We start from the raw sequence: 21,857 nt of genomic DNA, 5'->3' as shown, positions 1-21,857 counted from the left end.
GATGGAATGGAATGGAGTTCACATGTAATTCAATGACTAGCATAGCACTGAGTATCAAAAGTAGAAAACAACTAACACTAGTTTCACAGCTCACATTTCTAATTCAAAATATCTGTATTTTTAACTACACTTATTACCTATGGACTTGTTGCATAAAACTAAACATATTACAAATGCCTATTTGTAAAATCTACACCTATGCTGAGGCCCTATGTTAAGCATTGTCCTTGATAATTCCCTATGTGTATAACTAGTAAAATTAATACTGTCAAGATATACTAGTACTCGAGATTTAGCCTGACACTAGCAGCTGGGAACTTTGATACGATATTCTGAGCAATCAGGGCAATGAAGAGCAAAGCACAATTAAAACCCACCAGAATATATGAGTCTAGAACTCGCAACCCTCTGTTTCTCAGCACAGAATCACCAGGTTTAAAGCATATTTTCATGAGAAAAACAGCAGCATGGTAATGGCTATGCATTCATCTGTGTCCTGTTCACAGTGTGAGTTGGAAGCTGGGGGTAAATCAAGAAGTAAGATATTTCAAGTGTTTTAACTTGAAAAATTTAAATGAGAAGCTGCTCTTACCACATATGATCCTACTGTTACCTGCCTGGCTCTAAAGGCAGAGCTGCTTTTCACTCTTGGATAAAGCCAAATGACAGCTTGGAAGCAGCATTACTGCAAGGTCCCAGAGTTACGAGGTGCTATCAGAGCAAGGCCATCTGATACTTAGAAACATTTTTCGTTTGTACATGGCCAGATGGAGGAACCTAGATACACACTTTGAATGTTATTAACTGCTGTGAAAAAAACCACAAATAGTCATGCTGTGAAAAAGAAACCTCGATCATCTGATACCTGCATTAGTACACGCAAGACTGACTGGCCTCTGGGAGCAATGAAGTACCTGCAGGATTATTTTCTGTTGTCTTCCAGTAATGATTTTGACACTACAGCTTTGGTGGTTCAGGAAAAAAGGGAGGGAAAGATGAGGAGTCTTTCAGAAATCATTCGCAAATGTTCACATTATATGCGTTTTCTTCCTATTTTCATCAGTAGTCAGGAACATTCACATTTAGAGCGTTACTGTTAAGCACAAAACTTAAGATGCCTGACTAAACAAACAGGACAGTTCACGCTTCTGCACTACTGCTTCAGGCTCTTCTCAGATTCAGGTAGACACTAGCAACACAAAATGGATATGATTATGATAACAACAAACGACTGCAGAAACCCCTGAACACAAGACGGCACCTCGTAACAGTGCTGAGTTCCTTACACAGCACAAGCTCTTGTGAGCCCTGGTCTCATCTGAAAATTTGGCTCTCCTAGGGATGCAGCTACGATGTGTGCATGGGGAACGAGAATAAATAGTAAGAGGCAGTAGCCACCAAGAATAGGCTGCTTTTTTTAAAAGTATCTTCAGAGCAGAAAGCTCTCGGTTAAGACCTCATTTGCGCAAAGAATGCCTCTGAGGGGGTCTTGGAAAGAGAGGGCAGTTCTACCAAGTGCAACAGACCCTCATAGGTGAAAAGTCTGCAGGTCACATAGTGGAGGGCTCTGCCCACATGTTAACACAAACCATTTTCTAAAGGCCAGAGGATCTTTGGTTAATTCTATGCTATATTCTTCTAATTTTTTTCCTCAAACGTATTAAAAATCCCAAATCACTGGAAATTAAAAGTCATATTCCCCCAAACTATTATGGTTAAGTTTTTAGAAAAATGTAATTCTAACATACCAGTGAGTAATATTAACTCTCTATTTCCTCCAAATTAAAAAAGATATCTTTTTAAGATCTGACCAGTGCTAACCCTGTCTTTTCTCAGGAAATGTGTTTTTTTACTTAAATCTTTGACAGGCCTTCCACTGAAGTTGTTCTTCACGGCTGTAGTTACAATGAAGGAACTGGGCTCAGTCTTTTTTCCAGAGCTTTATTTTTCTTAAACCCAAGCCAATCCTTGCAAATATAATGAAACAAACGACACTAAAAATATTTGAGTTGGAAAACAATCCAAAGTTTGGCTCCATTTCTACATGCTGATTTTTATTTTTTCTACTAATTTTTAAAGTGACTCAAAGCTGAAAACATTACTCAGGAAGCAGCAAGAGAAGGCAGTGATTTTATTTATTCAGTATTTGAATCTGCACCTCAAACTGTTGTTATTGTTAGATTTTTTCCTGGCTCTTCCCTTTCTTAAATCAATTCACCCTATCATATTATATTGATAACACCACATACAAAAATATATCATATTATATAAAATATATTAACACTTTTTTTGGAAGACTTATAGTGTCAGGGAGAACTCCATGTCAGAATAAATGCAAACTAGGTAACTTCCCAAAGACATCTCTTTCACCCGCTCCCCCCATCCCGCCTTTTTGTGACAGACTGATGTATGTTCCAGGTTACGACTAAGGACTAGCACACTGTCCAAACCCATCCCAGTATATGCCAGTTCTGTGAAATCCAACAACGGTGAAAATGAAGGTTTGGGAAGTTTCTCACACCCTTCGTATCAGCAATCTTTTCTACCCAGTAGGTCTCCCAGCTTTCACCTTACCCATCTTACATCCTATCCTAAACTTTTGTCCTAAGCTAAGCTCTTGCCAGATCTTTTGCCTTAGTCTATCCTAGACTAAACAGACTCTCTGAACGCAGTGGTAAGGGAAAAGGTAAGGCTGGATATACAGTTTGCCCTGCATAAGCAACGAAAAGGAAGGGTATGACCCTTTTGTTATGTCATTAATGTAACTATATTTTTCTAACTTTACCACAAGAGAGGGAAATACAACTGTGAGAGTGTTAATCAGACCCATGCAGTAAATTGACAGCTAGATTTGTTAGTCTTTATTTCTAGCGGTTTCTGATAATTACGAACGCAGACCTCTTGGAGTTTATCTAAACAGGTCTGTTCAAGGGCGAGAATGCTAGTTTTGCAGTTCTGTGTGCATCTCCCATGCATAATCCTCATTTGCAGTTGTGCTACACCACCTTGCTGGTATCTTCCGAATGCCTCAGACAGAAAGGTTATGTCCTCCCAAAGCGAGGGAGGCACGCAGATCAGAGAGTCTGTCCCTGGATTTCTCAGCAGCTTCTCTCCAAAGCCTCCTTCTCCTTAAATTGCTGAGCTCACCTCTTCACCCAGGATGACCAACTGGCACAACAGCAGCTGCCAACAACACATGCCAGCTGGCCAGCTACTCCTCGAGGACTTTCTATCTTCCCATTGCCACTGCTCAGTTAACTCGTCTACCTGGTAGGCTGCTTAGCCACAGTAATGCTTTGAAATTTGCTGTCTGGTAGAGTATCTCACCAGTTGACACGTATCCTACCTCTGTGAAATTTTACTGGACAACACAGTGTCATGTTCTTGCATCCTGCTCGAGACAGAGCTACTGGATGATATTAAGTCATACAGGACTTCTCCTCCTCAGTACTCCAAGAAAGGTCTGCAACTGTTCATGAAAATCCTTCTATTAAAAATCGCTGTGAGAATTATTATTTTTTAATAATAAAATGGTAGATCTGAGAAATCAAGGCTTAGAGTGTGGTCATACATCTGAACTGATCTGCAAGACTTTCTTTTTATTAATACAATAGTATGTGTGTTACTTCAGACCTGAAGGAAATAAGTCTGAGCGGTTCTGTATTAGTGATGAACCGATAATCAGTTTTCTACCTTCAGAATTTGGGTGTTTTGGTCCTGAGACAGGAAGACATTCCTCCAAAATTTTCACAAATCAGCTGAAGGAAAGTGTCAACAAAAAAAATGTCAGCATTTGATACATTTAAAAGTGCTTTCATTTCTTTTTGCACCCCTTCACATATGAAAGAAGTTCAATTTCAAAACAACGGGTCAGTTGGAAGTAAAACATAAGCAATCCATAGTCTAAAAACAGATTAGTATTTTCAAAATTTTCAGAACTTTTTTACAATACATACAATTTAAATCATTGCAGTTTTATTGGGGGAAACTATCCCGTCTAACTGGAATTCTCTGAAGAAAAACCTGGTTTGAAAGCATTTTTCTCACTGACCCACAGAGGAATCTAGTCAGATCAAAGAGAAGATGGAGACTGATAAAGGTATCTACATTGCAGAACAAATAAAATCTGTTACATGACTACAGTCCTGACCTGTTACTTGTCTAAGCCAAAGAGCTGTTGGGGCTTCCTACAAAACCTGCCATGCACGTTCCTCTAGAATTTGCTTGGAAGGCAATCAGGCATTAAGGTCTCATTTCAGAAGTTAGCCAGTGCCCCAGTATGGCTTGCACACAGAAACCAGAACCATTAATCATATCCTTCCCACAATGTGAGCACAGTCATCAAGACCTAGTTACACAAGCAGGTATGTCCACTCCTTGTTTTATATGTCTGACTTTAAATGTCTAAGGTATGAGCGCGGTCTCCTGTCGTCACCAATAAACAAAGGTGAATTCAGAGCTCTTGTGAACTGACTGTTCCCACGGACTAAGGAAAGCTCGGGAAGGTAGGAAGTTCAATTCGATATCTGCAGTGGACTGTATGACTAAGCATGTGCTATTAAATAAGAAGGTGAGGAACTCTTTCCTCTGTGCCTTCAAGACAGGTTGGCTGCATCCAAGCTGTCTGCTGGGAACGGTCCTTGGCACATGTGACTCCCTACCCCGTGCTTGGCCACGCTGTACAAGAATGGATAGCTGCTATAGGCCAAACTGTGCCAAGGACCATGCCAAGGCTATGGATGATCATAGGGTAGTTAGTGCTCAAGGCTATGCTCTGGCCATGCTTCATTGACACAGATATGGCTTGTAGGTCCCAGCCTCTCAACCTGTCTCCCTCCTAGCCTGGACAAAACGACCAACTGTGGCTACAGCTTGTCCCAACTTTTATCAAATATCTAACAGCACCTATAAAGCTGATAATACGAATGAGTATTGTTATATGCTCTAAGGAGAGAGCATACAGCTCCACTTCTTGATACTGTCTTCAACTTGCAATTCTGAAGTTTTTGGATTCTGAGAGGACACCAGTAAAACACGCACTGTGATGTGAAACGTGATTTTTACTCAGTAGCCTTTCTAGAAATACCCCGCCTTCCTGAAATGATTCCCCTGGGTTCTAACACCTTGCAGACACCAACTAAGTACAAGAATATTATTGAAACTCAAATTTCCCAGTAGTGGCAAGCAGCTGCATGGGTTGGCTTACTTATTGCATGTGCCCCATTCTCCTCTCCATTCACAGTGGCTTCTCCGTTCTTTGGTGTGTTCTGCTGGGAAACAGCAGTCGTCGTTGCTCCCGCTGTTGCTGCCGTTGCTGCTGCTGCCGCTGCCGCACTGGCTTGTTGCTGAGCTAGTTTCTCTCTGAATGCTTGCTGCCGGGTCTGAACAACATCAGGCATCACCGCGTCTATCAGAGACAGTGATTCTATTGGCCTGCCGTCAAATACTGTACCATCCTGCAGGGAAAACGAGCAGAAGTGAAACGGCAAGTTTAGGGTCTTCACCATTGAGGTCAGGCAAAGAGGTAATGATACAAAGAAACAAAACTAGGTTGTGTGAAGATAGGGCACTTTGACTTGACGAGCAGTGCCACATTACTATGGACCATCTCTCTCTCAGATCCATGGTGGTGGTACTCGTGTTCCACTTCGAAATCTGTTTGGTAAGTCATTTATTGGAATTTTATAGAAAATTCAGACATATAAACTCTTTACAGATGCAAAAAAATTACGCTGTGGAAAAAAAGAATTCTGACTGATGACAGAAAGTTTCTGTTTTGTATTTGGGAAAAAAGAGTCATGGCTAGAGCCCTGACAAAGGCAAATAGACTTTGGTTGAATTGTTTGTCTTCCTGCACTTGCAGGGGCATAGTGGCAATGATGAACCTCAGCCAAAACAAGATGCATGCACAAATTCAGTGGTTCCTTACACAGCATTCATCAGCCCAGCATCACCAGTTGTAGCTGATTGCACATGACTGCTTTACCATTATTTTTCCTTTATTCTGCTAGTTTTATTCGTAATAGTTATGGCTTTCATTCTGATTTCTGTAAATTAGGCTTCAGGTTTAACAACCAATTGAGTTAACCTTTAAGGGCTGTTTTTTAAGACTTAATAGAGACTCAGGTCAACAACTGCCATATCTACTTAGCTTTGCTTCACTTTCACTTTCCTATTATCTTAAATATAGGAAAAAGGTTTTAGTAGCCTCTGTAAAGTACCATTTTACTGATCTTTTGCAAACTCCCTTTAATTCTTTGAAATAATCAAGAACCAGCAGTTAAAGATTTGTGTTTGAGGAATAGCAGGTAAGATTAGGATATGGACAGATGAAGCAGCTGGGAAACAATGTAATTTTCAATAGATAGCAATAACTAATAAAGAAAAATAGCCGTTTGGCTGACTAGTATGCTTCTGTTGGACTAGTCATTGAATTACCCCTTACAATTACAATATTAAGATAATACTTATTTGTTTCCTCATGGGGAAGAAAAAGAAGGAAAGAGTCATTAGAGAAGAAAAATATAAGCTCTCTTTCTCCTCAACATTTTTTATGTAAGTGTCTCTACCGACATTTATTTGAATCCTGGCTCAAATCCTTGCTACACAATGAAAAATATGTTTGCCAATGGATTTTGGCACCTTACATTTTTAACTGTAAAACTGCTCACTGGACTATTTCCATGACTGCCCTTTCACAGATCACAAACAATACTTAATTTTATACATATTAGTTTACAGACTCACTGATTAGTAGCCGCTCTTAAGTAATACACATAGAGAAGTAACATGTAGAGAAGCATATACGTAGCCCTTATTGGCATTCAGACGTAGCACGAATGGCCTTTGCTTTGCTGTAATGTACTTGACAGTATGTATTTGCACAGAATCAAACCACGATGAGAGCAACATAAATCTTAATGGTGACAACATGCATATTTATAGATTATTCTCTCAACTGAGGCCAATTCTGAAGCTGGATGCACAGGAGCAGACCCCTACAGCTGTCATACGACCTGAACCGATAGGTGCTTGTTCATGGCTGAAAGTTTCTAACTGTGTAGCTCCAATTTCAGGCACAGGGCAAAATGTTAAGCAGCAGCAAATTGGGACAGATTTCTAGCACTTGTTTGTTATTACAACTGCATCAAAGTGCAGCTTGGCATGAATGTCAAATGTCATTGCCCCAATTAAAAAAATAACACATACACAACTCTTAAACACGGTATCGAGTCATAAAAAGAAAACCACACAGAATGTTAGTGATAAAAATAAATGAGTTTCCAAACTACACATTGCAAACACCACAACCTTTTCTCTATTTTATATTCCTTTGTTCTCACCCATGCTGTTCCCATGCCACATTCAGCTATAGAGGAAAAAGCAATAGCTTTTTATGTATTAATATTTATTGCAGATCTCTGTCAATTATGAATATCTGTGGTAAATATTTTGTAATGCAGTATCTGTCATGCTTCACTCCCTCTCAAAGCATCACGCCTTTAAGGTTGGCAGGGCAAAATTGCTGGCTTTTCCCACATCCCCTCTTTGTTTCCCCTGGCAGTTCAAGGAGAACAGAGACACTTTGTGGCTGCTCATACAATCCCCACAGACAACCAGTGCCCCAGCCAGGGTCAGAATTTGTACATAACCGTTTCGCCATGTACATGAGAGGGTGATGCCTGGTCTTACATGATCTGAGCCAAAGTCACTGGAATCAGAGAGAATCTCTCCAGTGACCTCCGTGTATTTTAGATCAGGCTTCTCTCATGGTTTGCAAGGAGGGGTGCCTGCTAGCAGGTGTCAGGGAGTGAAGTTTTAACCTACATTGCAGGCTTTTCCTGCCAAATTCTGCTACGACCTTGAAAACGCAAGACTGTAAACACAGACGCATTTTCTCGTTTGCTGCGAGAATCCGTGCACCCCGGATTTGTTGACTGCGGTAGCGGAAACACCATAAAATCCATTTAAGCAGCGCAAAGAAGGCCTCAATGCCACAGCTAAAAACTGAAATACGCTTCCACCTCAGAGCTGTTCGGCTCTCTGCTGGGGGTGGGGCAAAGTAGGAGGAACAAAATGAAACCAGATCAACGGAAATCGCGGAGCGGTGGCTTGCGTCTCTGGGCTGTTGGGACACGTCGCTTCGCAAGCCCCAGCGGGTCGGTCAGCGGTGCGCGCGGTGCCGGCGTTGGCGGGGGTACTTACTTCATTGATGCTGATCTCAGCCTCCACATACTGGAGCCCCTTCTGGAGGATGGAGATGAGTGCGGCAGGTGGCACTAGTGTTCCGTTGATGTTGGACTGGCTGATGTGGCTCTCGATACCGAAGGTGAAGGCCGAGTGGGAGAAACCTGAGAGCAGGAAAAGGAAGCCATGACATGAAATCTAAATGCACCAGCCAGATACACACACCTTCACGGTCTAAAAATAATCCTGCTGCAAGATCTGAGAGACGCTGCCGTGTAAGCAGAAGGACGCCGGCTGGCTGCATGGAGCCAGGGAGGTTAACCAGAGCCATCCTGACCACCCTGCCACCGCCACCGCCCATCCCCCTCCCCTGCACATACAGGGGAAGCCGTATAGAAACGGGAAAGCACGCAGAGAAAAATAACTGGAGAACTGGACTAACTGAAAACAAACCCAAACACATGAAAAACCAGGAATCCCCACAAGGGCAAGTCCAGCTAAAAAACCTGCCTCAAATCTTCATTTCCCTTGCTGCATTTTAGTGTGGGCGTTTTCTGAAGAGAAACACTTAAATCCCTATCAGCGCGCAAGTTGTGTAAAATCAAGCCATAGATGCAGCTGACACAGGGGAGCCGTTCCCTTATACCAGGGAGGAGATTTCAAATCCTCTGCTCATTTATTGATGAGTACAATGTGACGTGCAGAGCATTGCCATTAAAACGTGAAACAACGGAAAGGCTGCTCCCGTAAACCTATTTTCTGAAAGTGAACAGAAATAGCAAAAGTAATTAATTGGGATTTGCCAAACGGCAGAGAACAAGCCAGTGTGGTGGCCCATCCCTTAACCAGAAACCTTTCTCTTCCCCGTTTCATTTTTGTCCTAAAAGTAAGGGTTAATGACAGTGACGGCACTGAAAATGAAAGAATTTTGCTGGACGCGTTGTAAAGAAAGAGCTGCGCCTTAAACGCTGGCTGAAGCTGCTGAAAACTGTTGCTGGGTATGAAGGCGAGCGCTGCAGAGCGACTGTACGTAGGGGCAGATGCGGGAGGGGGGAGGGGGAACAGGATGTAGATATAACTGTAGGAACCCATTTATCACCACACTGTCTCCAGAGCATTAATCTAACATTAAAAGCCTTGGGGAAACCACCCATGCGCTGTCTCAAACAGGAAGAGCCCTCGCAGTCTCCACCAACTAGACAAGAAAGAAGAAAAAAAAAAAAAAGAAAAAGAGAGAGGCTCTCAAATGAAAATACTTCCGTTAAATATAGCTGTGCCTCTTCCCCTTGTCAACAGTAGTTTCATTTATAGTTTTGTCCGTTAAGGGATTTCTCCCATATCACTGCAATGTCCAATTGTGTGTGGGCTGGAGGACGGGATTTTGGGCTCGCTCCACAGTAATGCTCTCTCTCTCTCTCTCACTCAAATTGTTTTCAAGATCCTTTTTGCAGCTAGCTCAATTATGATCGTAGATAGATAGCAAAAACAAGCTGAGAAACAGAATGCCTCCCACATTTGAAACCAAGGTATGTATTTCTCTGTGATTCTCTCCCCCTACACATTTTATTTTGCCACTGTTTTTCTCCTCTTCCTGGTAACAGCCTCTGTCCTCTCCTTTCCCAACCCTACCTTCCCTTCATGGCACTCCCCCAGTTTTGGGGGATGCTTGGGATACTTTTTAGGAAGTGGCAGGTCAACCTATGAGCAGAATTACATAGGATTACAAGGCATAAAAATAAAGCACAGCAAAAAACACCTGAAAAACTGCAATATAATTTATCTAATCCAATTCTTATCCTGTATGGCTCTTTATGTCTTGGTCTAGTTTATGAACTGCTGGACCTCCTGCTGCACCCAAAACAGACTGTAAGTTCTGCAGGGCAGTGTTTTTCCCTTGTTACTAGTTTTGTAGGACACCTAAGCACATTACTGGGCACCACAATGAGGAAGAAATCAAGCACTGAGCATACACACACAGCCTGTGTCTGAGAGATCACTGAACACTGAAATCTCTATGTATATATAAATACGTCATGCAACTAAACAGAATTAGAGAATCAGATTCCACTTGATTTGTATTTCTGTGTATTTAAATTAATCAACAACAGTAACAATACCTTCTTGAAAAGGAATGGACTTTAAAATGCATGATGACTAAATCAGCAAATCTACTTAAGAATGGAGAAGAAACAGATAAATAAGCTGTTGTCCAGAAGCACTGAAGTTGACTGCTAAAAAAGCCAGCAGCTAGTTTGTGAGGCGGCAGCTCAGAAAGTTGTAACATGGTCTCTGATTCAATCAAAAGGTGGATGGCATAAAAATGGCAACCAACAAACATGGATAGAAAATGTAAAAAAGTGGAAAATCATTACTGTGGATCTACAGTAGGCTTAATTTTAACTATGACTTTGTACCTCTCATTATTGCATTTGGTATCTTGCAGACTTTTTAGTTGGCTGCTGGCGTATATCAAGCCCCATCTTTGTCAGCGGACAGATGACTGTGGCACACCGCTAACCTCTTTGTCCAGTACTGAGTTGCCACATCCCCAAAGAGCAACACATCTCACCTGGCTGCACATGAAAGAAGAAACTTCTCAGCACAAAGCCCAGTTGTGTTACGGCAATGAATCTTCTTATTTTACTGTTTCTCCCAATGCTAAGAAACTATTACCAAAGCACCTGTTAGATGACAAAGCACAAAACTCCCGGCTACTTTGTCACTGAAGAGCAATCTCACTCACTCTCCAGCAGTTGTAACAAACTTTCCTAAAATCGTATCTGATAAGATCCAAATACTGAAAATCAACAGAGTGAAACTGCTTAAGTGGGTGCTGCTGGACACTGTGTTCCTCACCCCTATTGGAAAAATCCTGCCATACAATTGTAATTAAAAGAAAAACAAACACGACAGAAACGACTGAACCAGACCACTGACCGATAGCTAATTACCTCCTGATTTCTTGTACTACCGTAGCATTTATATAAGGCTGATATGAAAGTAGGCTGGTTTTAAAAGTAACACACACAGTTAACAAAATCCTGAACGAAGCTGTACCCACGTCAGGTTTCTGGTAACGCTGAAAAATCACTTGAGCTTTGCTTTTATAGTTACCAGATGTCATCAGTTCTTTTCGGGGCTCTGCGTGTGAGTACACTGACTTATACAGCAATGTTGCAGCTCTGTAGTTCAGTCTGACAAAAAGGTGATTTCTATCAAAGGAAGGCAAGTTTTTTTAAATGTTAGCTTGTGTTACAATGTTAACTTGGCCCTCCTTCTGAAGTTCATGAAACCACACTGGGGAACACAAAGCCAAGACACGAGCGCACACCCCCCCTCCCCTAGTGACTCCCTGCAGGCTGTCAAGGCAGTTGGGGAGCGAGAGCAGAGACAGAAGGTGCTCTGCAAGTGGGGATCTGAAGAAAGGACACAGTAGGGATGACATGAAATTACTATAGACCCAAACTCAAAATGCTGGAGTAGCAGTGAAATGAATGGAAGTTGCAAATCTGTGTCCATATGTATTATTTCTCATAAATTCTGTCATTTCGGTGACTGTAATAATCACTATAAAACAATAACTTCTATTCAAATAGCACCAATAAGTGAAATCTTAGTTTAGTAAACCCTTTGAGGACACATGGAATGAGACTACGAGCTTTAACAGTTAAAGACATGAACACAAAGGGCAGAAGGGGAGAGAGCATGGCCACACACTAAACCGGTTTTGTACCAGTGAACCGGACAGTCACTTGTGCTGTTGACGTGACCAGTGCCCTGAACAGCACCTTTCAGCAGACCTGAGAGAATGGCTTCCAGGTTTTTTCTACCTCAAAAAAGATGGAGAAACATAAACCGTCAAACTATGTACAATCAGAAAATACATTATCATACATGAAAAAAAATATCCAAATGAACAGTGCATAACTTGGTACGATCACCTTAAAGGGAGGTGACCTATCAACTGTGGAATAGTTGGTCTTAAAGATTTTACAGAACATAAAAGCATAGACGATATAATGAATGCAGAAAAAATTACTTAAATGACGCCCCCCCCAACCAAAAAATTGTTATGCAAGAGTTTTTGACTTGAAAACTGAGCAAAATTCCTCATTGAGAGATTCCCACACTTTTTTGTACTGACAGTGATAACAGGTCCTGGTTCTGTGCTGTATCTTTTCCCACACTGAGGTGTCTGTATATACTCTCAGTGGTATGTACACAGCCATTTGGGGATTCTTGCCCTAGGCAGTGCCAAAAAATGCATATGTAGGGCTGTGTTTTGCAAAATTGCACTGATAGGTTTTGCTGTAACTGCAAAAATGGAGATGATGGAGATTTTTTTTCCCTTTGCTGTTCATTTTTCAGTTAAAAATGGCCTCCCCTTAAAAAAACATTTGTCATCGATCATAATATGACTAGGTTTTATTTAATGAACATAATGCTGCTCTTTGTGTGCTCATTTGATTTGCAGGCTACGTGATTTTAATTGTTTGTAATATGCCTGGCTCGCAGCAGAAATGCCTGTCAAAGGTAGGTGTAGCAAAGGGCGCTGGGCAGCCACGCAGCCTGGGGAATACCTTGTCTTCTCCAGAGATGTGTCTCACCTCTTCTGGGAGTGAAGGATTCTTCCTTTTAGGCACACAACCGGAGTGCTGCCGAGTATTCCCTGCGCCAGCTCATCTGGCAATCACAGATCCAGCGAACTGACATTCACTAAGTGCTCCTTTCATTTTCCGATCCCTTTAGCACCGTAAAAAGCAGTCTTGTTTAAACTGCAATCTTAAATTGTAACAGCTACAGCACCTACTGCTGCGTTTGCACAGATGAGGGGAATGACAAAGAGGGGTCTGTGGAAGCAACGACTTCTGAAGTGTTTCAGTCTTCGCCCGTTACTCAGGGAGTTACCTCGGGGATGCTCTGCTTAGCAATAGTTAAGCCATCTGTTGAATACTGCGAAAGTTTTCTGTTTGTGAACTAACTGGACTTAGTTTTGTCTGGTAAATCTAACTAGTATACTGTTCAAATAATTTTTAAAAAACCAGATGTGTCTAAGTTATTTGCAAATTACTCAGTCTAATTATTCATACTATAAGATTCTTCACTGAAACATTTGTTACTGTATAATGAAACGGAGAGTAAAGAATTGCGAACATCAAATTGCCTTTAACACACATCTCGGGCATCTTTATGATGAACAGCCTCTATCCCAACACTGAGTACAAGCAACAACCCCATTCCTACAAATCTTTGTATAACTAATGCCCAGTGTGGCCCTCTGTCCTGGAAAACAGTGAGATTTCACATGGAGTTCTGTGTCGTTTCCTTTAATAACTTTTCTTATTTCTTTAACTCAAGCAGTCCAGATTGAGTTTTTCAAATCCAGGGATCTTAGGTTCAATTTCCAGAAATCACTAAATTAGTGATGTTACTACCTCAATAGAAAGAGAGAAAAAAAAAATGAGGAGGCATAAACTACCTGACAACCCCTTCTTTTTCTGTAACAATTTAACCATCTCCAGGTGGAAATAATCAACACCTCTTATTGCATTGATTTCTCTGACATTGTGTTGTCTTTCTTTTTGGAAATTCCCAATACTAGCTCTTCCAATCCTCATCTCTGAAGTAACACGCTGTTCTCTTCGGAAGTATTTGGCAGGTACAGGATAGAAAAATGAGCAAGGTTTTAGAAATGATTAAAACTTCTGGCTCGGTAGAACCAACCTGCAACTGCTATAATGGGATCCACTGGCAATCTCAAGTTTTCTGGCCGTATGAATGCCTGTTTTCTTAAGGTAGTATTGTACCTGGCACTACTGCTGTGACTTGACTGATGTAAAATTCATGCAAGAACGGAAGGCACGTAAGAGCCGACTACAGCTGTACCAGCTGCAGGGAAAAAAAAGATGGTTGTGAGGGGGTAAAGGAAAGTCATCTTTATGACCATAAATGGGTATACGGGCAAAAATCCTGGGAGATTTAGACACATCAAGTAGAAACATTCCACAGAGTAATGAGTCAAAAGAAAATCAAACGCAGGAGGAAAAGATGTCCCCACACAGTCCCATCGGCTGCTTTAACATGTCACCAAACCCAAGTAACTCCAAAGCTGCCCGCACAGCTGCTTGCCAAAGAAACCAGATGCAACCAGTGGAAAAACATCTTCCCAAGTTTGACGTCTGGGTCTTGGGAGTGCCATCTAAGCAAGAAGACAAGAAGGGAAGAGTGTGCAATGTGGTGATCTGAAATAAATTAGAGCCCCACCACTGCAGTTTAAAAAAAATTCCACTTAGGAAGAGTGAAATAGGACCATTAACAAAATAATTTCTTCCAAATACTAATGATGTACAAACAGAATAGTTAACACTAAATCAAGACTTCTGTAGGTCTAGATTTACCAGTGTAGACGAGCAAGGGACACGTATCACTAAGGGCATATTTGAATGCAATTTCTGGCTGCAAAACCAGAAGCAAACAGTTTCACTTAGAACAACTGTATTTTCTTGATCCTGGGGCTAACGCATACTAATCTAGCTCCTGAGGTAAATGACATAATTTCTTGCCCACTGCCCAAGAGAACACAATGATGTTCTTCACTGTACTTGACCGCAGCTGCCATTTTAGAGTCTAGTATTTCCCCTTCTATGTGATGCACTGAGTGAGAATTGAGAGTGTAACATGGATCCCCATCCTTGCTTCTCCTTATATTTCTGTCTAAATGTAATTATGTACCCATAAAAATACAGCCATAAAACCCTAGTGTACATACGCAGAGGTTTCACAAAAAGGACACCGGTTTCTCCAAAATATGTTCGGTTGCAGCTGAAAAAGAGTCTGGTGCCTCAAGCCACTGATAAGATTCTACAAACAGTTAAAAAAAAGGTGGGCAAAAATCCTACACCGCATCTTGTTTATTATTCACAGCAGACTGCGATTCTTCTCCTAGCTGAGCTTTTTCTTTCTCAGTAATACATCCTAGAGTGCCTCTCTGGTTCTGGCAGTGTCTGCTTATTTTTGAAGACTTACCTTCACAATTACATAAAGGGCTTAACAAGGACACACATTAGCAATTTAAAATAAGAACTGCAGTTGAAATATATTTTTAGAAAAATCAGCTGAACAATAGGGCTTGTACATTTGTTTCAAGATTAGGATTGCTGAACGATTAAAATTATTTCCAGAACCCTGGGAAATGTGTCCTGTATTACAAGCTCTTTCACAGTCCCTGGGAAATATAAAGAAAGGATCTCTAGCTGTAGCTTGTGTCAGTTGCCAAAATTATAGTGTGCCTGGTTACCCAAAGTTTTGTAGAAGCTATTATTCACTAATATTGAACGTTACACCCTTTTTTCTTGGATATCTGACCTGTTCACCTTCTGCCAAGAATTCAGAGTAAATGTCTGCTACCCAAAATTATTTTATTATGTGCCAAAGAATTTTTTGGCAGTTTTTTTCCTTTTTCATGCAGGAAAATATGTTGGAAAAGATTAATACAACTTGGAAAGGATCTTTTGATGAGCAGTACTTGGCACTCACTGTTTAAGCCTTTCTGAGGGCTGCAAATTAACAAAAAGAGAAATACGATACAGACAGAAAACAGAACACGAGCAATGGAAAGAGGAACTTAAAAAAAGTCTTTTGAAAACAAGGTCTGAAACAATCCCCTTTTTCACTCACTGTGTAAATTAGACTGACAATTGTGAATAAATGTTAACACAGATCTAGCAATTTAATGCAACTATGGGCAAGGTTTGAAATAACTTACAAAGGCCATGGCAAGAAAAAAAAATAATCTTTTCCTTCTAAATTAATGGGATGCTGTTATCTTTCAGCCCTGTCCGTGCAACCAAACATCCAAAGAGACGTGCATCGTTTAAGGATCACATTTATAGAAGAGACTTTCACAGTCATACATACTTCACTTTTTTCCCCCATAAGCTATGTTCTTCTATCAGTTCTAATATACACCTATAAGAGGTAGCAAGTAGGACACCACAGCTGACACTCGGTGGGCATTCAGGAACTTCAACACCAGGATGGTTTCTGCTGATGGTGACTAGAAATGGAGCCCTAATACAGCTACGCTGGTTAGGTGTGAGAAGGGGCGATTCGTAACTGCCATAGCTGTGCAGGCAGAAAGTCCCCAGCGTGCAGGTTATTAGCAAAACTTGCAAAGCTGCAAGATACAGCTTCTTTCACTGGGCCTGGAGAATCAAAAAGAAAAGCAGTAAATTGATAAATGTGTAGCACTTCACTGGTTTTACTAGCAAAGCCATCTTGACCTATAGATACCTGCCTTCCACCCAGCATCCTATTTTCTTAATACCCCTATAATACTGTGTTTACGCAAGCTTTAAAAAACAGGACATGAAGTGATCAGAACCAAAATCCGTGCTATGGAATAAATTTGCAAAGGTGTAATCATTTATGTTTGCGTAGCTTAAAAATCACCATGTTTGCTCAGTGTCTGAGATCCAACGCTGTAAGGCAACCTTCAGGCCAAAGAAAAATTAAAATAGCCAAGTTTAGAAAACTGTGAAGAGACCTAGAAGGAAATACCAAGTAAGTAGGGTTTGGCAAATGGCAAAAGAACAAGATGCTCAGTGTATTTTTTTTCCTTCACAGGAACTTACAAAATTCTGCATCAAGTATTGCTTTTCTTACATGGCATTTATATTGCTGTTGTTATGCAACAGGGGTAAAAGACACAGAGAAAGAAGTTTTCAAAAGGACCTCTTGAACTGCACCACAAAACTTTTGAAACTATCATTTATACGTATGTATATAAAGCAGATATCTGGTCACAAAACTGTAAGTCTGTGCATATAAATGCACATAAATATGGCCCTCATACAGCTTATTACATTCTTTTGCAAATATAACCAGAACAAAGTATAGCAAACCCAATAACTTCTGTAGCTGTAAAAATATTTTTTCCTCTCCGCTGTGGAATTTGGATTTTGGGAAGCCAACCATCAAATACCGCTAGTACGTATTCACTGCTCTACGAAAAAAGTGCACAATGTGGTTTTGACTCACACATTGTTTCACAGGATTCAGAGGTGCTGTCGGCTTAGAAACCAATTTGCTTATCTTTAAAGGAAGCTGGGAAAAGTATTTACCTTTAACCTATCAGCTTCATCCTTCCCAAGATCTATAGCTTTGGTAAGTTTAAAAAAAATGGTTTTGGAACTGCAGCCCAATAAAGCTTGTTGTCTTCTAAAGCTGACCCTGATTTTCTTAAAAAGTACTTAGTATTTGCAAAGAGAATAAATGATTACTAGCAGAGAGAGAAACTGTGCGTAATAATACAGTTCTTATTTGAGAAATGGATTTGCCTTTTCAGCAGTCATCCACCCTCCAACTGTGAAGTATAATTTCAAATTCAGAGTCAGTCTCACTGTTTCTGGAATCATACAGTCATTTTCTCCCTAGCTTAAAAGAAATACAGAAAGTAGGAGAGAGATTAAAAAAAAGAGGAGTTGCATAAACCCCCTCATATACCCTTTTGATAGTACACTATTTTTACTACATACATGTTATGCTGGGGGGAGTTATATATATTAAGTTACATTATATGCAATATATATAGTTGCAGATGGTTTCTCATTAGATAGGAATGTTCATTCTGGGGTGACTTTTAGGAAACACTTTTATTTAAACCAAAATGGTTTTTTGTCAAATTTCTCAAGTGTTCCTATCCAAGAGTCACTTTAACACATATTCCACTCCTAGAACAACACCATGGCTTTATTTATCTCAACTAATTCATGAAAGATCACAAATGTTGGTTCTATATCCATCTTCCAGTATATCAGAGATTTGGATCATAAGCTTAAGTAATTTTATTTTAATTGAGTAGGCTGGCCCTAAAGAGGATAACACATCATATAAATAGGGCTGCATGCCCACAAATCAGATCTGTGCTCAACCATGAGAATTAAAAATGGATTTTGTATTGCTCCAAAGCCTAGCCATTGTACAGCTGAAAAGGTGAAAGAAACCCTGCCTTCAGTCTTAACACCAGTTCCTGAATAATATAGTTAGCATCTCGTTCATACTGCATTGATATATATATTCACCTGTAAATTCACAATAGTACTTTGAAATAATAGAAAAATAATGTTAAATAGTGTCCCAGCACACCTGTAATAGTCTTTCCTCAGAGGATTTCAATACATTTTAGGACTAAAACCTTTTACCATCTGCTGTGAGGTATCGTATGTAGTATTAACCTCACTTACAAACAGCAATATTGAAGCACAAAATTTTTAAAGCCAGGTTTAAACACCCAGTTTTTACATATTTCCTTAAAAAGCGTGTGTTTTGTTTACTCAGTACCTGTACAGTTACAGTTACACTAGCACAAAAGTAACTGTGCAAACAGATGCTAAGCAAATACACAAGCGTCTTTATATGTAGTGCAGCTCATATAAAGTGCAGCTGAGTTTGGTCTACAAACTACAGTTACTCTGTACTGCAGGCCAAATACATGCGGTCCAAGAACCAGTGATAACACGTATGTAGACACAAATAATGCAGCCATAGATTGTTACTGAAACAACACTAAAATGTGTGTTTTATCTTTGGCTGACAGGATGTCATTTCAAGGATGTATTTTTCCCTCAGCAAACAAAAGGTCTCCATCCTTACTATTAGAGCATAGCTATGTACACAGCTCCAAGAGCATTCCAGCGACTATCGTGTTTAACAGCACCTTTATGTACAGGTTCTTTAAAAGATCTTTGAGGCTCCCCAGTTTTCAGCAGGCGGCTGGACGAGTTGAACATGAGCCAGCAATGTGCCCTTGCAGCAAGGAAAGCCAACAGCATCCTGAGCTGCGCTACAAAAAGCGTTGCCAGCAGGTCAAAGGAGGGGATCCTTCCCCTCTACTCAGCCCTGGTGAGACCCATCTGGAGTACTGCGTCCAGTTCTTCTGGGCTTCCCAGTACAGGAGAGACAGGGACATACTGGAGTGCGTCCAGTGAAAAGACCACGAAGATGATCACTGGACTGGAGCATCTGGCACGCAAGGAGTGGTTGAGAGAGCTGGGACTGCTCAGCCTGGAGAAGAGAAGGCTCACAGGGGACCTTATCCATGTGCATAAATACCTGAGGGGGGTGGAAAGAGGACAAAGCCAGGCTCTTCTCAGCAGTGCCCAGTGACAGGACAAGGGGCAATGGGCACAAACTGAAACACACATGAAATGCCACTGAAACAAAATAAAACATTTTATTTAATGTGATTGGAACAGGCTGCCCAGGGAGGTTGTGGACTCTCCATCCTTGGGAGATATTCAAAACCTGACTGGACACAGCCCTGAGCAACCTGCTGCAGCTGACCCTGCTGTGAGCAGGGGAGTTGGACTAGATGATCTCCAAAGGTCCCTGCCAACCTGAACTATTCTCTGATTCCGTCCTCTCCTGAGACAACATCCAGCCTGAACTCTCCTATGATCCTAATGAGCCAAATAGGAAGAAAACAAAAAAAGCAAAAGAAAAATCATTATTCGCTGACTCTACTGTCAGTGCACATGATTGTTTTTACTGTCACACTGGACAAGTGCCTTTATTGACCAAGTGATTCATTCTTCTAATGAATTGTTCTTCAAGGTGTAGGTTTGAATAATTTAAGCAAAACCCATGCACTGTACATTCCCCTTCTACCTAGCAGCAGCCTGTCTATGCAAAGGAAGCAGTTAGCTTTGAAGCAAATTTAGCTGACCTATATATGCCAATATTTTATGCTATGCTTAATCGGAATTATTTTCAACATACACTTTTCTCATCTGTGACTCAGGAAATCTGTGCCATACACAGTTGTTCAAAATACTCTAAACGTACCTCACATGCAGAAAAAATACGAGCTTCAGAGAAAAGTTACATAGGCTTATGTAAATGAAGACCGTTGCATAAGGTACAAATTCAAAAGAACAGAATATTGATCTTCAGTCATCCCCTATGGCCTGAGAACGTACCCAAGCAAATTGCGATATTTACATTTTGTATAAAATGTTTTTGTTAAAAAAGAGGATGGGTCATAAAGAAGATATTTTCCTTCGAATTTTGTTGCTTCCTTTTCAAAAAACTGTAAATGGCATTGGAAAAATTGTAATTTAGTACTATTCCAACTACTCATATCTACTTGGACAACATCACAATGTTGAAATCCCAGATGATTCAGAGTACCCGTATTTTGGATTATCTCATAATTTCCAAAGGCAGGATGAGAGTAAATGCCCTGGATGTGGTTAACAGGAAAGGCCCATCTTTGCACATGCCTAACTCTACAAAGGATTTTGCAACTCTACAAAGGATTTTGCACTGTGATTCACGGAAACGCTTCATACTCTACGTGCCCTTGAGCCTATGCTTAAAACTTGAGAGAAAATCTTATCTTTTAGCATCGTGCTTTAACCCCAGTTGGCAACCAAGCACCACACAGCCGCTTGCTCACCCTACTCCCCCTGGTGGGATGGGGGAGAGAATCGGAGGAACAAAAGTAAGAAAACTCGTGGGTTGAGATAAGAACAGTTTAATAATTGAAATAAAATAAAAACAAGAACAACAACAACAATAATAATAAAAATAGTAATGGAAAGGAAAACAACAAGAGAGAGAAAGAGAGGAACAAAACACAGGAAAAACAAGCGATGCAACTGTTCACCACCCGCCGACTGATGCCCAGCCAGTTCCCGAGCAGCGATCACTGTCCCCCAGCCAGCTCCCCCCAGTTTATATACTGAGCATGACGTCACATGGTATGGAATACCCCTTTGGCCAGTTTGGGTCAGCTGTCCTGGCTGTGCCCCCTCCCAGCTTCTCGCTGGCAGGGCATGAGAAGCTGAAAAGTCCTTGACTAGTGTAAGCACTGCTCAGCAACAACTAAAACATGAGTGCGTTATCAACATTATTCTCATCGTAAATCCAAAACACAGCACTGTACCAGCTACTAGGAAGAAAGTTAACTCTACCCCAGCCAAAACCAGGACATTTAGGAAAACAAGGAAAATCTGTCAACCATGAACCAAACAGACCAACATGCTGCTGTCATCCTGAATCTACAGATGGAAAACAACTACATTATTAGCTGCCTTAATTTGTATGGTTGGGAAGAAAACAAATGACAATTCTGAAGTATAATGGTAAATTGTCCCAAGTCAGCAGCTAAAAATTTCATTGACATCTTTTTAGGAAAAGCATCCAGCTAGTGTTTTTATTGTCTTGGACATGGTATGGATTGTACACTGAAGAACAGTTTATCAAGTGTATGTAATAAAACATGGAAAAATTCAAACTGAACAGTAAAAGTATGAGCAAAAATGGACACTGTTACACAACCTTAACTCTAACAAGTCATTGCCAGACATCCACTACAATAAATGCCCTACTAGACAGCAGTATAAGCCACAGAGTTATCAGCTGGGGAGCTGATTTTCAGATGAAGATTCAATACTGCAACATGCGTGTAAGTGCTAGAAAAGGAACACAATGAAATCGATCAATGCATCAAAAATACCAAATTTGAAAAAGCTTTAATAACTGAATTGACATGTTGGGCTGGGTAGGGAAGGTAATTTATTGTAGCATTTGGACCTACGATAGGAGTTGTCACTCACAACAGATGGCAGCACATTTTAGATTAAAAGGTATGTGAGAGATTTAATTTC

At 40.7% G+C, this 21,857-nt stretch overlaps 1 protein-coding gene across 1 annotated transcript in view; it reads right to left on the bottom strand.

Moving 5' to 3' along the window:
* The window catches only part of TBL1X (transducin (beta)-like 1X-linked), a 57,788-nt gene that overhangs the window by 31,343 nt on the left and 4,588 nt on the right, over window positions 1–21,857 (bottom strand). Inside the window, exons 2-3 of the mRNA XM_009333388.1 lie at window positions 8,206–8,351; window positions 5,207–5,456 (exon numbers count right to left, since the gene is read on the bottom strand). Coding sequence (XP_009331663.1) covers window positions 5,207–5,456; window positions 8,206–8,351 — 396 coding nt within the window. The remainder of the gene's footprint in view (window positions 1–5,206; window positions 5,457–8,205; window positions 8,352–21,857) is intronic.

Source organism: Pygoscelis adeliae, unplaced genomic scaffold, assembly GCF_000699105.1.
Source record: "Pygoscelis adeliae isolate BGI_AS28 unplaced genomic scaffold, ASM69910v1 Scaffold69, whole genome shotgun sequence".
Taxonomy (NCBI): domain Eukaryota; kingdom Metazoa; phylum Chordata; class Aves; order Sphenisciformes; family Spheniscidae; genus Pygoscelis; species Pygoscelis adeliae.
The sequence above is the reverse complement of the archived record's forward strand: the minus strand, read 5'-3'. Positions and strand labels throughout refer to the sequence as shown.